The 15,971-nt window shown below is 46.2% G+C and overlaps 1 protein-coding gene across 1 annotated transcript in view; it reads right to left on the bottom strand.

The window, feature by feature from the left end:
* Positions 1-15,971, bottom strand: part of dnah10 (dynein axonemal heavy chain 10) — a 111,534-nt gene that overhangs the window by 80,832 nt on the left and 14,731 nt on the right. The window contains exons 9-18 of the mRNA XM_060907535.1: positions 14,011-14,209; positions 13,290-13,484; positions 13,033-13,203; positions 10,601-10,777; positions 10,311-10,475; positions 8,560-8,711; positions 8,199-8,350; positions 3,549-3,713; positions 3,251-3,458; positions 111-267 (exon numbers count right to left, since the gene is read on the bottom strand). Coding sequence (XP_060763518.1) covers positions 111-267; positions 3,251-3,458; positions 3,549-3,713; positions 8,199-8,350; positions 8,560-8,711; positions 10,311-10,475; positions 10,601-10,777; positions 13,033-13,203; positions 13,290-13,484; positions 14,011-14,209 — 1,741 coding nt within the window. The remainder of the gene's footprint in view (positions 1-110; positions 268-3,250; positions 3,459-3,548; positions 3,714-8,198; positions 8,351-8,559; positions 8,712-10,310; positions 10,476-10,600; positions 10,778-13,032; positions 13,204-13,289; positions 13,485-14,010; positions 14,210-15,971) is intronic.

The following is a 15,971-nucleotide window of genomic DNA, read 5'->3' as shown; positions in this document are numbered from 1 at the left end:
TTCACAGTTAACAGATTTATGCATCTACTACTATTAATAATAATAATAATAATAATAATAGATTTAATACAGTTAAGTTAAACAGCTGAACAGAGATGATGAGAAATTACCTTGGTGCTTTCCACACAGTCCTTCACACACTGCATGATCATCCTGTACACCTGGCTGCTTTTGGGGTGCAGCATGATCAAAGGAGTAGAGAGGATGGCCTCAATTTGGAACAGTGGGGTGGAGCCCAGCAGGGCGGAGTTAAACATCTGTAGGTTTCTTCACACACACACACACACACACACACACACACACACACACACACACACACACACACACACACACAACAGTATGATGAGCCTTGTACATAATTTCACTTTGGACATTCTAATTTTTCTGTTTTTAGACTGTGAGTTTGGTACAGGACATGAGCAGTGTCATCAAGTCTCATCTCATTATCTGTAGCCGCTTTATCCTGTTCTACAGGGTCGCAGGCGAGCTGGAGCCTATCCCAGCTGACTACGGGTGAAAAGCGGGGTACACCCTGGACAAGTCGCCAGGTCATCACAGGGCTGACACATACAGTGGTGCTTGAAAGTTTGTGAACCCTTTAGAATTTTCTATATTTCTGCATAAATATGACCTAAAACATCATCAGATTTTCACACAAGTCCTAACAGTAGATAAAGAGAACCCAGTTAAACAAATGAGACAAAAATATTATACTTGGTCATTTATTTATTGAGGAAAATGATCCAATATTACATATCTGTGAGTGGCAAAAGTATGTGAACCTTTGCTTTCAGTATCTGGTGTGACCCCCTTGTGCAGCAATAACTGCAACTAAACGTTTGCGGTAACTGTTGATCAGTCCTGCACACCGGCTTGGAGGAATTTTAGCCCGTTCCTCCGTACAGAACAGCTTCAACTCTGGGATGTTGGTGGGTTTCCTCACATGAACCGATCATTTCAGGTCCTTCCACAATATTTTGATTGGATTAAAGTCAGGACTTTGACTTGGCCATTCCAAAACATTCACTTTATTCTTCTTTAACCATTCTTTGGTAGAATGACTTGTGTGCTTAGGGTCGTTGTCTTGCTGCATGACCCACCTTCTCTTGAGATTCAGTTCACGGACAGATGTCCTGACATTTTCCTTTAGAATTCGCTGGTATAATTCAGAATTCATTGTTCCATCAATGATGGCAAGCCGTCCTGGCCCAGATGCAGCAAAACAGGCCCAAACCATGATACTACCACCACCATGTTTCACAGATGGGATAAGGTTCTTATGGTGGAATGCAGTATTTTCCTTTCTCCAAACATAAGGGTTCTCATTTAAATCAGAAAGTTCTATTTTGGTCTCATCCATCCAAAAACATTTTTCCAATAGCCTTCTAGCTTGTCCACATGATCTTTAACAAACTGCAGATGAGTAGCAATGTTCTTTTTGGAGAGCAGTGGCTTTCTCCTTGCAACCCTGCCATGCACACCATTGTTGTTCAGTGTTCTCCTGATGGTGGACTCAAGAACATTAACATTAGCCAATGTGAGCGAGGCCTTCAGTTGCTTAGGTTACCCTGGGGTCCTTTGTGACCTCGCCGACAATTACATGCTTTGCTCTTTGAGTGATCTTTGTTGGTCGACCACTCCTGGGGAGGGTAACAATGGTCTTGAATTTCCTCCATTTGTACACAATCTGTCTGACTGCGGATTGGTGGAGTCCAAACTCTTTAGAGATGGTTTTGTAACCTTTTCCAGCCTGATGAGCATCAACAACACTTTTTCTGAGGTCCTCAGAAATCTCCTTTGTTCATGCCATGATACACTTCCACAAACGTGTTGTGAAGATCAGACTTTGAAAGATCCCTGTTCTTTAAATAAAACAGGGTGCCCACTCACACCTGATTGTCATCCCATTGACTGAAAACACCTGACTCTAATTTCACCTTCACATTAACTGCTAATCCTAGAGGTTCACATACTTTTGCCACTCACAGATATGTAATATTGGATCATTTTCCTCAATAAATAAATGACCAAGTATAATATTTTTGTCTCATTTGTTTAACTGGGTTCTTTTTATCTACTTTAAGGACTTGTGTGAAAATCTGATGATGTTTTAGGTCATATTAATGTAGAAATATAGAAAATTCTAAAGGATTCACAAACTTTCAAGCACCACTGTAGACACAGACAACCATTCACACTCACATTCACACCTACGGTCAATTTAGAGTCACCAGTTAACCTAACCTGCATGTCTTTGGACTGTGGGGGAAACCGGAGCACCCGGAGGAAACCCACGCGGACACGGGGAGAACATGCAAACTTCACACAGAAAGGCCCTCGCCGGCCACGGGGCTCGAACCTGGACCTTCTTGCTGTGAGGCGACAGCGCTAACCACTACACCACCGTGCCGCCCTCTATTATTATTATTATTATTATTATTATATTAATAAATAATATTACTTATTTATAATACATTAATTAATACCGTTTTCCGATTGGCTGACAGGTGTCTACTGCATCGTACTGAATATGATAAAATGTTACAGGTGTTCGGTGTGCAGTTATATATACTGTAAGTACTTATTACCTCGCCCTGGACGGAGTCCACCAGGGGGCGAGGTATTGTTTTCGGTGGGGTTTGTTTGTTTGTTAATGATGTTACAGGAAAACGGCTGGACCAATTTTCATGAAAATTTCAGGATAGATGGGCATTGGTCTCAAATAGAACCTCCAACATTTTGGGGGTCATCCAGTCAAGGTCACCAAAAAGGTCAAAATCACTTTTTCGCAATATCTTCCTTCATATTCATTCAGATGTGTTCTGATTGGCTGAGAGCAGTATGGTGTGTTCTGACTGGCTGAGAGCAGTACGGTGTGCAAATGAGAATCAGAACCATGATTGGCCAAGTATGTTCACACACAAGGTCAAAATCAAGGTCAAGGTCACCAAAAAGGTCAAAATCGTTTTTCGCGATATCTTCCTTCATATTCATCGTAAGTGCTACCGCATGAGGTTTGTTTTGCCTGGCAACACTTGTTTTTGAAGCTTGTTTTTCCCCTAGTTTGCTAGCCAGGCTAAATAATTATATAATAACATTTAAGTAATTGCTGATATTGTAAACTCTAAAAAGTTGCTTCAGTAAAACTGAAATGATTTTGCTCTTTTCACATTATTCTGCGCAAGCAAAACATAAAGTCATGACTGAATCAAATCTTTTAAATAAAGTTATCCTTCAGCAGTGGACTCACTTCACGATCATCGTGGTGAGGGAGTTGAACACCATACGCTCCCAGTAAGCGTAGTACTGAGCCATGTGCTTGGCCTTGCTGCTGCTCGTCTGCATGGTCAGACACTCCACCTTGGTGAGTAGCGGTCGGATGGCTAAGTACTTCCTGCTCAGTAAGTACATATCTCTGGCTCTTTGCTTCTCCACCAGCTCACAGAACTGCTTCAGTCCTTCACCCACAGACACATGTCAAATTCCAAATCATAGCTAATGAAGATTAAATTGGGAGTGAATGACAGACAGTATGGGCAGCCCGTTACCTGGCAACTCTCCTGCTCGTACTGGTACAGGGAATTTAAAAAGGTTCGCCGATTCAATGGCCTGAAGCTTGGCGTTTATGTCGTTTTCGTTCTTCTGGAGTTGGTTCAGCAGGGACTTAAATTGTGAGATGGCCTGGTTGGCACTGACAATGAAGTCTGATAGGCCTGTAGGACGGGAAAGAAGAAAACAGCTGTGAGTGTCTACGGCTATGTTCACGTTTCAAGATTTTTTGCTCAGATCAGATCTTCGCTGTGCTGTGCTCTAATGGATGTGATATGACTGTGATAGATAGATCAGATTTGAGTAAAAAACTTCTAATTGCATCTGCAAAGAAGCTTGGAATGTAAACACAGAAAAAGCAGCTCGGGTTTGACTTGAAATTATCAGATTTTTGTGAAAATGTGAACGTCTAACGTCTTAAATAGACTAAACTAAAGTTTGGCTTTAATTATATTTCATTAGTACTTCAAACATTCTGCTTGTATTTATATGTATTTATATGTTGTATTTATATGATTTATTTATTATACCGCTAGACAGCCAGTGCTAGGATTAGCTATGCTATAATTAAGCACTAAATAAATAAACTAAGTCTATAAAAGTGTAAGCCTGACATTATAAACTTGATGTTGCAAAGTGAGCCAGAGGACGAAGCTCAGTGCTATGGAAATGTGAAGTGACATGAGGTTCTCTTTCTGACAAAAATAGGAATAAACAGTGGCTGTGACACATAAAATGTTTCAAAACTAGTAATTTCTATAATTATCTAATGTGTGTATTTACTATGGTGCAGTGTTCTCCATGCTCTTGAGATTTTTATGATTTCTACACGCACTTCGCAAAGGTTTGTTAACTTTATTTTTTTTTTAAATCATCGTATTCCTGACCCCCCTCCTAGAACGGCCACCTTATTGTGGTGGAGGGGTTTGTGTGCTTGAATGATCCTAGGAGCTATTTTGTCGGGGGCATTACACCCCTGTTAGGGTCTCCCAAGGCAGACAGGTTCTAGGTGACAGGCCAGACCAAGAGCAGTTCACCAAAACCCTTACGGATAATAATAGATCGAGGACCGTGATGTCACCCGGTATGGCGCAGCTGGGGCCCCACCCTGGAGCCAGGCCCGGGGTTGGGGCTCGTATGCGAGTGCTTGGTGGCCGGGCCTTTGCCCACGGGGCCCGGCCAGGCTCAGCCCGAAGCAGTGACGTGGGCCCGACCTCCTGTGGGTTCACCACCCACAGAGGTAGCCGTAGGGGGCCGGTGCAGTGTGGATTGGGTGGCAGTCAAAGGCAGGGGCCTTGACGACCTGATCCCCAAACACAGCGGCTAGCTGTTGGGACATGGAATGTCACTTCGCTGGGGGGGAAAGAGCCTGAGCTTGTGCGGGAGGTTGAGAGGTACCGGCTAGAGATAGTCGGGTTCACCTCCACGCACAGCTTGGGCTCTAGAACCCAGCTCCTCGAGAGGGGCTGGACTCTTCACTTCTCTGGAGTCGCCCATGGTGAGCAGCGGCGGGCTGGTGTGGGCTTGCTTATAGCTCCCCAGCTCAGCCGCCATGTGTTGGAGTTTACCCCAGTGAATGAGAGGGTCACCTCTCTGCGCCTTCGCATCGGGGAGAGGGCTCTTGCTGTTGTTTGTGCCTACGGGCCGAATAGCAGTATAGAGTATCCGGCCTTCTTAGAGTCCCTGGGAGAGGTACTGAGAGGTGCTCAGACTGGGGACTCCATTGTTCTACTGGGGGACTTCAATGCTCACGTGGGCGATGACAGTGTCACCTGGAGGGGCATGATTGGGAGGAACGGCCTCCCCGATCTGAACCCGAGTGGTGTTTTGTTATTGGACTTCTGTGCTAGTCATGGTTTGTCCATAACGAACACCATGTTCGAGCATGGAGTGTCCATAAGTGCACGTGGCACCAGGACACCTTAGGTCGGAGGTCGATGATCGACTTTGTTGTCGTTTCATCTGATCTCCGGCCCTGTCTTGGACACTCGGGTGAAGAGAGGGGCTGAGCTGTCAACTGATCACCACCTGGTGGTGAGTTGGATCCGCTGGCGGAGGAGGAAGCCGGACAGACCTTGCGGGCCCAAACATATGGTGAGGGTCTGCTGGGAACGTCTGTCGGGGAGGTCTTTAACTCCCACCTCTGGGAGAACTTCTCCCAGCTTCCGAGGGAGGCGGGGAACATTGAGTCTGAGTGGACCATGTTCTCTACCTCCATTGTAGACGCGGCTGTTCGGAGCTGTGGCCGCAAGGTCTCCGGTGCCTGTCGTGGCGGCAATCCCCGAACCCGGTGGTGGACACCGGAAGTAAGGGATGCCGTCAAGCTGAAGAAGGAGTCCTATCGGGCCATGTTGGCCTCCGGGACTCCTGAGGCAGCTGACAGGTATCGGCAGGCCAGGCGTGCTGCAGCTCGGGCAGTTGCGGAGGCAAAAACTCGGAACTGGGAGGAGTTCGGTGAGGCCATGGAGGAGGACTATCGGTCGGCCTTGAAGAAATTCTGGCAAACCGTCCGGCGCCTCAGAATGGGGAAGCAGTACTCTGCCAACACTGTTTATAGTGCGGGTGGGGAGCTGTTGACCTCAACTGGGGACATTGTCGGGCGGTGGAAGGAATACTTCGAGGATCTCCTCAATCCCACCATCACATCTTCCATTGAGGAAGTGGAGGCTGATGACTCAGAGGTGGACTCGTCCATTACCCAAGCCGAAGTCACTGAGGTGGTTTGCAAGCTCCTCAGTGGCAAGGCACCGGGGGTGGATGAGATCCACCCTGAGTATCTCAAGTCTCTGGATGTTGTGGGGCTGTCTTGGCTGACACACCTCTGCAACATCGCGTGGCGGTCGGGGACAGTGCCTCTGGAGTGGCAGACTGGGGTGGTGGTCCCTCTTTTTAAGAAAGAGGTCCGGAGAGTGTGCTCAAATTATAGGGGAATCACACTTCTCAGCCTCCCCGGGAAGGTTTACTCCAGGGTACTGGAGAGAAGAATTCGGCCAATAGTCGAACCTCGGATTCAGGAGGAACAATGCGGTTTTCGTCCTGGTCGCGGAACACTGGACCAGCTCTATACCCTTCATAGGGTGCTTGAGGGTTCATGGGAGTTTGCCCAACCAGTCCGCATGTGCTTTGTGGATCTGTGGAAGGCATTCGACCGTGTCCCTCGTGGTATTCTGTGGGGGGTGCTTTGGGAGTATGGGGTTCGGGGCTCTTTGCTAAGGGCTGTCCGGTCCCTATATGAATGGAGCAGGAGTCTGGTTCGCATTGCCGGCAGTAAGTCAGACCTGTTCCCAGTGCATGTCGGACTCCAGCAGGGCTGCCCTTTGTCACCGGTTCTGTTCATAATTTTTATGGACAGAATTTCTAGGCGCAGCCAGGGGCCGGAAGGAATCCTGTTTGGGAACCACAGGATTTCATCTCTGCTTTTTGCAGATGATGTTGTCCTGTTGGCTTCTTCAAACCAGGACCTTCAGCATGCACTGGGGTGGTTTGCAGTCGAGTGTGAAGCGGCTGGGATGAGAATCAGCACCTCCAAGTCCGAGGCCATGGTTCTCGACCGTAAAAGGGTGGCTTGCCCTCTCCAGGTTGGTGGAGAAGTCCTGCCTCAAGTGGAGGACTTTAAGTATCTCGGGATCTTGTTCACGAGTGAGGGAAGGATACAGTGTGAGATCGACAGGCGGATCGGTGCAGCCTCCGCAGTGATGCAGTCGCTTTACCGGTCCGTTGTGGTGAAGAAGGAGCTGAGCCAAAAAGCGAAGCTCTCGATTTACCGGTCGATCTACATTCCGACTCTCACCTATGGTCATGAGCTTTGGGTAATGACCGAAAGAACAAGATCGTGGATACAAGCGGCCGAAATGAGTTTCCTTCGCAGGGTGACTGGGTGCTCCCTTAGAGATAGGGTGAGAAACACAGTCACTCGGGAGGAGCTCGGAGTAGAGCCGCTGCTCCTCCACATCGAGAGGAATCAGCTGAGGTGGCTCAGGCATCTCTTTCGGATGCCTCCTGGATGCCTCCCTGGGGAGGTGTTCCAGGCATGTCCCCCCAAAAGGAGGCCCCGGGGACGACCCAGGACACGCTGGAGGGACTATGTCTCTCGGCTGGCCTGGGAATGCCTCGGTGTTCTTCCCGAGGAGCTGCTCGAGGTGTCTGGGAAAAGGGAAGTTTGGGCATCCATGCTCAGACTGCTGCCTCTGCGACCCGGCCCCGGATAAGCGGACAAAGACGAGACGAGACGTATTCCTGACCAATGAATGAAGGAGTTTTCCACCCTACTCAGCGCTCAGCCCTCAGCCAGTGCTTTCTGGTTCATTTAATTATGTTCACTGAAGAAAAAAATGCCAAACCAAATATCAAACGAACCAAAAGTACCAATTTCACTCTAATTTGGATATGAGTGAAAATGTCCATCACACACCATCAAAGACCATCATCAAGCATCGTATGTATAACATGAAAGAGACCTGAATGAACACAAAGGATAAATTTGAAAATAATTCTTGTTTTAGGAATACATTGTTAGGAAAATAGCTTAAAGTTAGATTTAGATTTTTTTCCTCTGTGCTCACAACTTTTTTGTGACATCTGAGACTTGCCCCTAGCTGCAGTTTATTCCCTGAAACAGATGAGGTGAGGTAATGATAAATTGTTGATACCTGCAGAATTCAAGGTTAATCGTTTACATCCATTAGATATCACACTCCTCAGTTTCTGTATCTCCGCAGACATCAGGAGATACTCTGTGTCCTTCAGCTGGTCCACCACAGATTGATAGTAGTCTGTCAAACTCTCCAGGTCATCCAAATCTCTATAAACACACACACACACACACACACACACACACACGCAAAAAAAAAAAAACAGGCTCAATTTTGAAACCAAATTTAGGCATATGATCTGTTACAGCATCATCATATATTTGATAGTCTATTGCTATTAATATATATTATAAACTATTTGACCTAGAAAGGGCAAAAAACTGCTGTTTGCTGTTTAAAAAAAAAAAAAAAGTCCTACCTGAGCAACTTTTCCTGAAGCAAAGCCACTTGTGCGACCTGTTCAGGCACACTGAAGCCCAGCTGCTCAAAGTACCTGCTCTCGCTGAAGATCTCCTTCAGCTCTGGGCCAAAGTTCACCACAAAGTGTGCCTGCATCTCCAGGTCCTGATACTGAGAGACCATAAAACAATTACACCACACCGCCAAGCTTGTTATTTATTCAACATTCTTGCAAAATAATAATAATAATAATAATTTATAACATTTATACAGCACTATATAACACTTTACAATTTAAAAAATGCAAACAAACAATAAATATACTTCAAGTCTAAAATCATGACAGAATAAAAATAAATTTAAAAATTCATTAAAATTCAATAAACAAGTCAGAGTCTAAGAAGCATAAGCTGATTTAAATAGGAAGGTTTTCAATCGTTTCTTGAAATTGTTGATGTTTACACATGGCTTAAAGTTCTCTCAGCAAGGCGTTCCATAACTTGGGACCTGCGTAGGCTAGCGTTCTTCCACCAAATGAACTTCTCTTGATACTAGGAGCCACCAAATCGTTGTTGTCTGCTCTAGTTCTCTTTAGGAGCCTCTTCATTATAAGTTCTTCAAGGTATGGTGGAGAGAGGCCATTCAAAGACTTGAAGAAAGAGTTAATGCACTAGGGGTTGTGTTCAGAACTCTGCCTTGTAAGCTGAAAAGTTCCATCAGTATTTACTTTGGGAAGTTCCTGGTATTCAGAATCAGGTTGCGCACATAAGCTGCTTATGTGGATTTTCAGAGCTCCACGTTCAGATTATACGTGTAGATCGTGCTTATGAGTAGAAGCCTCGGAGACAGGGTTTTTCAACAGAGTCTAGCCCATCGCCTTTAAACACAAGTGCTAATCTTTAAACCAGAAAAAAGGGGAAAGAAAATACGGATTATTACTGATAATTTTATTTATTTGCTGTCCAATTTGAGTTGTGTTGATTCCATGTGCTCTCCTGTAAACAAAAGCACTCATCTGCTACTCTTACAAAGAAACTTCCACTTCATTCATCATTTTATCCATAGAAAGTATGCGAAAAAACCTCATGGACTTTAACATCTCATCTCATTATCTCCAGCTGCTTTATCCTGTTCTACAGGGTCGCAGGCGAGCTGGAGCCTATCCCAGCTGACTACGGGCGAAAGGCGGGGTTCACCCTGGACAAGTCGCCAGGTCATCACAGGGCTGACACATAGACACAGACAACCATTCACACTCACATTCACACCTACGCTCAATTTAGAGTCACCAGTTAACCTAACCTGCATGTCTTTGGACTGTGGGGGAAACCGGAGCACCCGGAGGAAACCCACGCGGACATGGGGAGAACATGCAAACTCCGCACAGAAAGGCCCTCGCCGACCACGGGGCTCGAACCCGGACCTTCTTGCTGTGAGGCGACAGCGCTAACCACTACACCACCGTGCCGCCCTGGACTTTAACATGAGCATAATTAATTAATTACCATTTTTAGACCTATATATTGAACATTGATCTCAAGTGACATGCCATCGTGTTTTTGAGTGTATTTACAGGCAAAAATATAAATTTCAGCATGTGACATATTGTGGTTACATCAAACTGTCAGACGGTGGCGCTGGACTTAATACTGCTCTTCACTCAAGCTGATATTATGCAAGAAAAAACACGCTTCATCTCATCATCTCAAGCACCTGAACTGGATAATCGGTTTCAGGGTAAAAGTTGTTTGAGGTCTGTGAGTTTCTGACCTTTGTGGCGTCTCCACAGCTGTGTCCAGAGCTGTTCACCATGACCAGGACTTTTCTCTTCATGAGCCCTGCCAGTATTTGCACTACTTCCTCGCTCCAGCGTTTGTGTTTCTTTAACTCGTAGTCCCGCATGCGCTTGCCCACCTCCAGATACTTTACTTTTGCCTGGCAACAGGCATAACACACACACACACACACACACACACACACACAGGTAAGTGACATCAGCACAAGGGTTGGGATTGTTAATAGTTTTACACACACACAGTATGTTTAACAGTTTAACTTACAGCTATGCCCTGTTTGCTCTGCAGAAGTACCGGCACTTTCTGGAAGCATATGATGGTGCGTTTAATGCTGTGAAACAGATCGCGCACCCAGAAGATCGCCCCTGTCACGGGAGGCTGGTTCTTATTCAGAGGCGGCTTATCTTTGTTCTGGACAAACACCTCCTTTACGAAGTCCACCTAGAAAAATTAAAACCAGTAAAAAAAAAAAAAAAGTTATAACTTTGGATCATAATACCTGGGATTTTCACCTTAACACAAATATAGTCGATGTCCGAGACAAGGTTGGTGTGTTTATTTCTGCTCTCTAAGTAGTTACACAGGTATTCAGACCTCAGACATAACAACAGACGCAAATGCTATTCGAATGTACAAAATCAAAATTGTGAATTAGAAGAGTGATAAAATCATCTCCATCCCACACTTACATCATGACCCCAATTTAGCATCTCATGGCTTCATTAAATTGTGCACCCTAGTAACTGTCAGTACATGATAGAAAAAAATTAATACAAAATAACAGGATGTGCTGGATCAAGTGCTATTTTATAAACTAAAGGTAATTTGCATAACCTGAAAGGTGCACCCACATATCTGAATACACGTAACTTTCCACAGGTAAATATCAACGTAACCAGTCTAACCACCATTTCAATACAGACTTCATGCCAGTATTTAAGTACAGTACAAGCCAATAATCTTTAGAGGTGAGTGTTTAATCACATTAGTAAGCCACAACACAACGGGCAACAAAGCAATTTTGTTTTTTTCAATTCTCTCCAAATTAGGTATGACACTTTTAAGCGACAAGTCCAATCAACTGGCTTGAACGAGTCCTCAGACCAATCCTTTGGTGCATGTGGTGCAATGTCTCTTCAGTTCCTGCTCACAACTTTAATCCTGGGGCTTCCATGGGATAGCTACCCGTGGCAGCGGGATCCAGCATGCAAAGGTGCTTGGTTCTGCCCAACCTCTTCTACAAAACTTGTAAGAAGAAGATACCCCCCAAGTTAGTAAGGGCGGGGCAGAAGATGACTCAATGACAGACAACCTCACAACTGATACAGGAACGAAACAAACAATGAGTTGGATGATCAGCATAGCTGAGACTGCAATAGCTGCAGGAGGACACAAGCAAACAACCCAGAGCTGCATATATGGCTAGGCAAAGGTGACTTCCATCACAGGCCTGAAAATACATCAGAGCAGGAAAGGGTGCTTGAAGAAGGTGCAACAGAGACCTTGCACCGAATTTTTGAGAAGCAGGTCAAGTCAACTGACTGAAGTTCATCAGCCAAAGCCACAAACCAAAGTCTGCAGGACATGAACAACTCTGCTCCAGTGGAGGAAGGGCCAGGCACTGGAGAGCAACCTGAACCCAGCCTATTATGGCCTGTAGCGGAACAGAAGATCTAGGGGCAAAAGCTGTTGATCAAGTGGCCAAAAGGCAATGTGGGAGGAGGTCAATGCTGACCTTCTTAGAAATGCTCAGAGGCACCACAATGAAGAAGTTGGACAGACTGGGGAAATTAAGCACTGGAATGGAAAGCTTTGGAATGGCAGAGAGGAAGAAAACTACACAAACAATCCCCCATGAAGGCTAGGTGGGGCACATGACTTGAAGATGGTGGCAGACTTAGGCCAGAGTCTCTGCTTCCCAGTTGAAATTGCAGCAAGCAACTCAGACCAGACCTTGTGCTACATTCGGCCTCACTCCAACTCATTTACATCATCAAGCTCACAGTGACCTGGCAGGATGCAGTGAAGGAGGCCTATGATTGAAAGAAGCTGAGGTACGCTGAGCTTGTAGCTGATGCCCAACAATGTGGCTGGAAAGCAAAGCTCTAACCGGTCAAAATAGACTGCAGAGGGTTTGTAGTCACATCAACATCAAGGTTATTCCAGGAAATGAAGATGTGAGGGAAGGCCCACTGGTAAGGAGTCAAAGACCTCACCAGAGCTGCTGATAAGGGTATTCAGTAGCTCTGGATGAAGAGAAGGACTCCACCTGGGCCCTCATGTGAGTGAGTGGCATCTAGGGGGTGAGCCCCGGGAAAATGTAGAACCATGGTTTCTTCTTATCCTGTCATATACGACCTCACATTCAATGTGTACAGAGACGATACAAAGAAAAATAAAACTTGGAAGGAAATAGCAGAGATCGTTGGTGTCTCTGGTGAGTTTATGTAGCTAGTACAGTTAGCTCATTTTGCTAATCTGTCAGTGAAGCCAATATGTAACATGTAAATCAAATATCTGATTTTCACACTCATTAGTGTACTTAGTAAGTTTTGTATTACTAGGTAGCTTTAGCAGCAGTATATAGCTATTACCATTTCTCATCAAAACACTGTACAGGCCACGCCCACAAGCTCCAAACTACAAGTGACACAGAATTCCATTAATGGCATTAAATGTTTCAGATGTTTCCACACCTCACTGCAGTACTTGGCCAGAACGTCGTTAAACCTCATCATCATCTGTTTGTTGAGCGCTTCTCTGGAGCGGATGTGCTTGAATTTCATCAGCATGTCGAAGGCCACAGACGCCGAGCGCAGGGTCTTGAAGGTCTGGTTGATGAAGTAAATGGCTTCTGCTTCAATATCCTGCATCAACAGAGAAGCAACAGGGTGAAATGAGCTGAAACAAAACAAATGAATCCTTTCACACTGATAAATATTCACAACCTCACCTGAACTTTGCTCTCAAAGTCCTGAACAACTTCTTTCCAATTTTCCTTCTCCTTACTGTCGAACGGGTCAAACTCCAGCTCCATGATGGGCACGACCATGCTGTCCACCATCTGCAGTACCTTGTCAATACGCTTGTGCTCACCTGTAATTTCCTTCATTTCTGGCCCAAAGATTTTATAAAAATCCTCCAGGGTCTGTCGGGTCAGAAGGTTAACACGCCAAAGTCAAAAAATGAAATAAATTGAGAACTCTGGACAAAAATGACATCTGAAAATTGTACTGCCTTTGAGCTACAGCTGTAGTTTGCTAACAAACATGGAAAACTTATAGCTACCAGATTAGCATGCGTATATGATCGCTAGGAATGCGGCTCTCCCTCTTCAATGCGTAGTATAACTGATTCAAAAACGTTACGTAAGTCATTCACACCTGATCCGAGTAGATGATTTGATTCAGGTTCAATGCAATATGATTCAGTTCAGTAAAATTTGAGTCTTCAGGGCGGAAAGACTCCACAAAGCCGACTGATGACTAAACTGGTGGTCTATAGTTTTACTTCTTAGCTATGTCGGCCTTGTGCTTAAAGAAGTGAACATCACATGCCTAATCAACACTGGAGGTAAAAGTGAAAATGTGTCACTTACAAGTGATTTTTCACTGAACTGTCACGTTAAGCACATAGGAACAGTTATTCTAATGTTTATTACAAGGTGATCTAACCTTCAGGATGTCGTACAAGTCCTGACAGACTGAAGCCATGTAGTCTGTCTTCTCAAAGAGCCTTTGGCGGTCGAACTCCCAGCGCGATTCCCTGCCGGACTTTTCGATCACTTCTCGAACTGCAAAGTAGCAGGTCTTCCACTGGTCCAGAACCTGCTTGCCATCTTTAACTTTGGCCATGGACACATTATGCTTTTCTCTACAGTAGACGGAATGAAGTAGACGAATAGTTACCCATGCATGTAAATGCCAGAACATAAAACACGAAAATAAAAAAAAACCTCAAACAAACGTTATTGTATTTAAAATTTGTGACATCAAAACAAAAAGTTTGCACCACCAATGGGTTTTTGAATGGAATACTAATCAATTTGATCAATTATCAGCAAACATGGATGCATTCAAGCCAAAATATAATTAAAAAAATTAATGGAAAATAGTTTAAAGAGGACTTTCCACTTCTCTGGAGTCGCCCGTGGTGAGCGGCGGCGGGCTGGTGTGGGCTTCCTTATAGCTCCCCAGCTCAGCCGCCATGTGTTGGAGTTTACCCCAGTGAACGAGAGGGTCGCCTCTCTGCGCCTTCGGATTGGGGAGAGGGCTCTTGCTGTTGTTTGTGCCTACGGGCCAAATAGCAGTATAGAGTATCCAGCCTTCTTGGAGTCCCTGGGAGAGGTACTGAGGAGTGCTCAGACTGGGGACTCCATTGTGCTACTGGGGGACTTCAATGCTCACGTGGGCAATGACAGTGACACCTGGAGGGGCGTGGTTGGGAGGAATGGCCTCCCCGATCTGAACCCAAGTGGTGTTTTGTTATTGGACTTCTGTGCTAGTCACAGTTTGTCCATAACGAACACCATGTTCGAGCATAGGGGTGTCCATAAGTGCACGTGGCACCAGGACACCTTAGGTCGGAGGTCGATGATCGACTTTGTAGTCGTGTCATCTGATCTCCGACCCTATGTCTTGGACACTCGGGTGAAGAGAGGGGCTGAGTTGTCAATTGATCACCACCTGGTGGTGAGTTGGATCCGCTGGCGGAGGAGGAAGCTGGACAGACCTGGCAGGCCCAAACGTATGGTGAGGGTCTGCTGGGAACGTCTGGCCGAGCACTCTGTTGGGGAGGTCTTTAACTCCCACCTCCGGGAGAGCTTTTCCCAGCTTCCGAGGGAGGCGGGGGACATTGAGTCTGAGTGGACCATGTTCTCTACCTCCATTGTGGATGTAGCTGTTCGGAGCTGTGGCCGCAAGGTCTCCGGTGCCTGTCGTGGCGGCAATCCCCGAACCCGGTGGTGGACACCGGAAGTAAGGGATGCCGTCAAGCTGAAGAAGGAGTCCTATCGGGCCATGTTGACCTCCGGGACTCCTGAGGCAGCCGACGGGTATCGGCAGGCCAGGCGTGCTGCAGCTCGGGCAGTTGCGGAGGCAAAAACTCGGAACTGGGAGGAGTTCGGGGAGGCCATGGAGAAGGACTATCGGTCGGCCTCGAAGAAATTCTGGCAAACCGTCCGGCGCCTCAGGAGGGGGAAGCAGTACTCTGCCAACACTGTTTACAGTGCGGGTGGGGAGCTGTTGACCTCGACTGGGGACATTGTCGGGCGGTGGAAGGAATACTTTGAGGATCTCCTCAATCCCACCGTCATGTCTTCCACTGAGGAGACTGAGGCTGATGACTCAGAGGTGGACTCGTCCATTACCCAAGCCGAAGTCACTGAGGTGGTTTGCAAGCTCCTCGGTGGCAAGGCACCGGGGGTGGATGAGATCCGCCCTGAGTATCTCAAGTCTCTGGATGTTGTGGGGCTGTCTTGGTTGACACGCCTCTGCAACATCGCGTGGCGGTCGGGGACAGTGCCTCTGGAGTGGCAGACTGGGGTGGTGGTCCCTCTTTTTAAGAAAGGGGACCGGAGAGTGTGCTCCAATTATAGGGGAATCACACTTCTCAGCCTCCCAGGGAAAGTTTACTC

This window comes from Neoarius graeffei, chromosome 24 (assembly GCF_027579695.1).
Source record: "Neoarius graeffei isolate fNeoGra1 chromosome 24, fNeoGra1.pri, whole genome shotgun sequence".
Classification (NCBI taxonomy): Eukaryota; Metazoa; Chordata; class Actinopteri; order Siluriformes; family Ariidae; genus Neoarius; species Neoarius graeffei.
The sequence above is the reverse complement of the archived record's forward strand: the minus strand, read 5'-3'. Positions and strand labels throughout refer to the sequence as shown.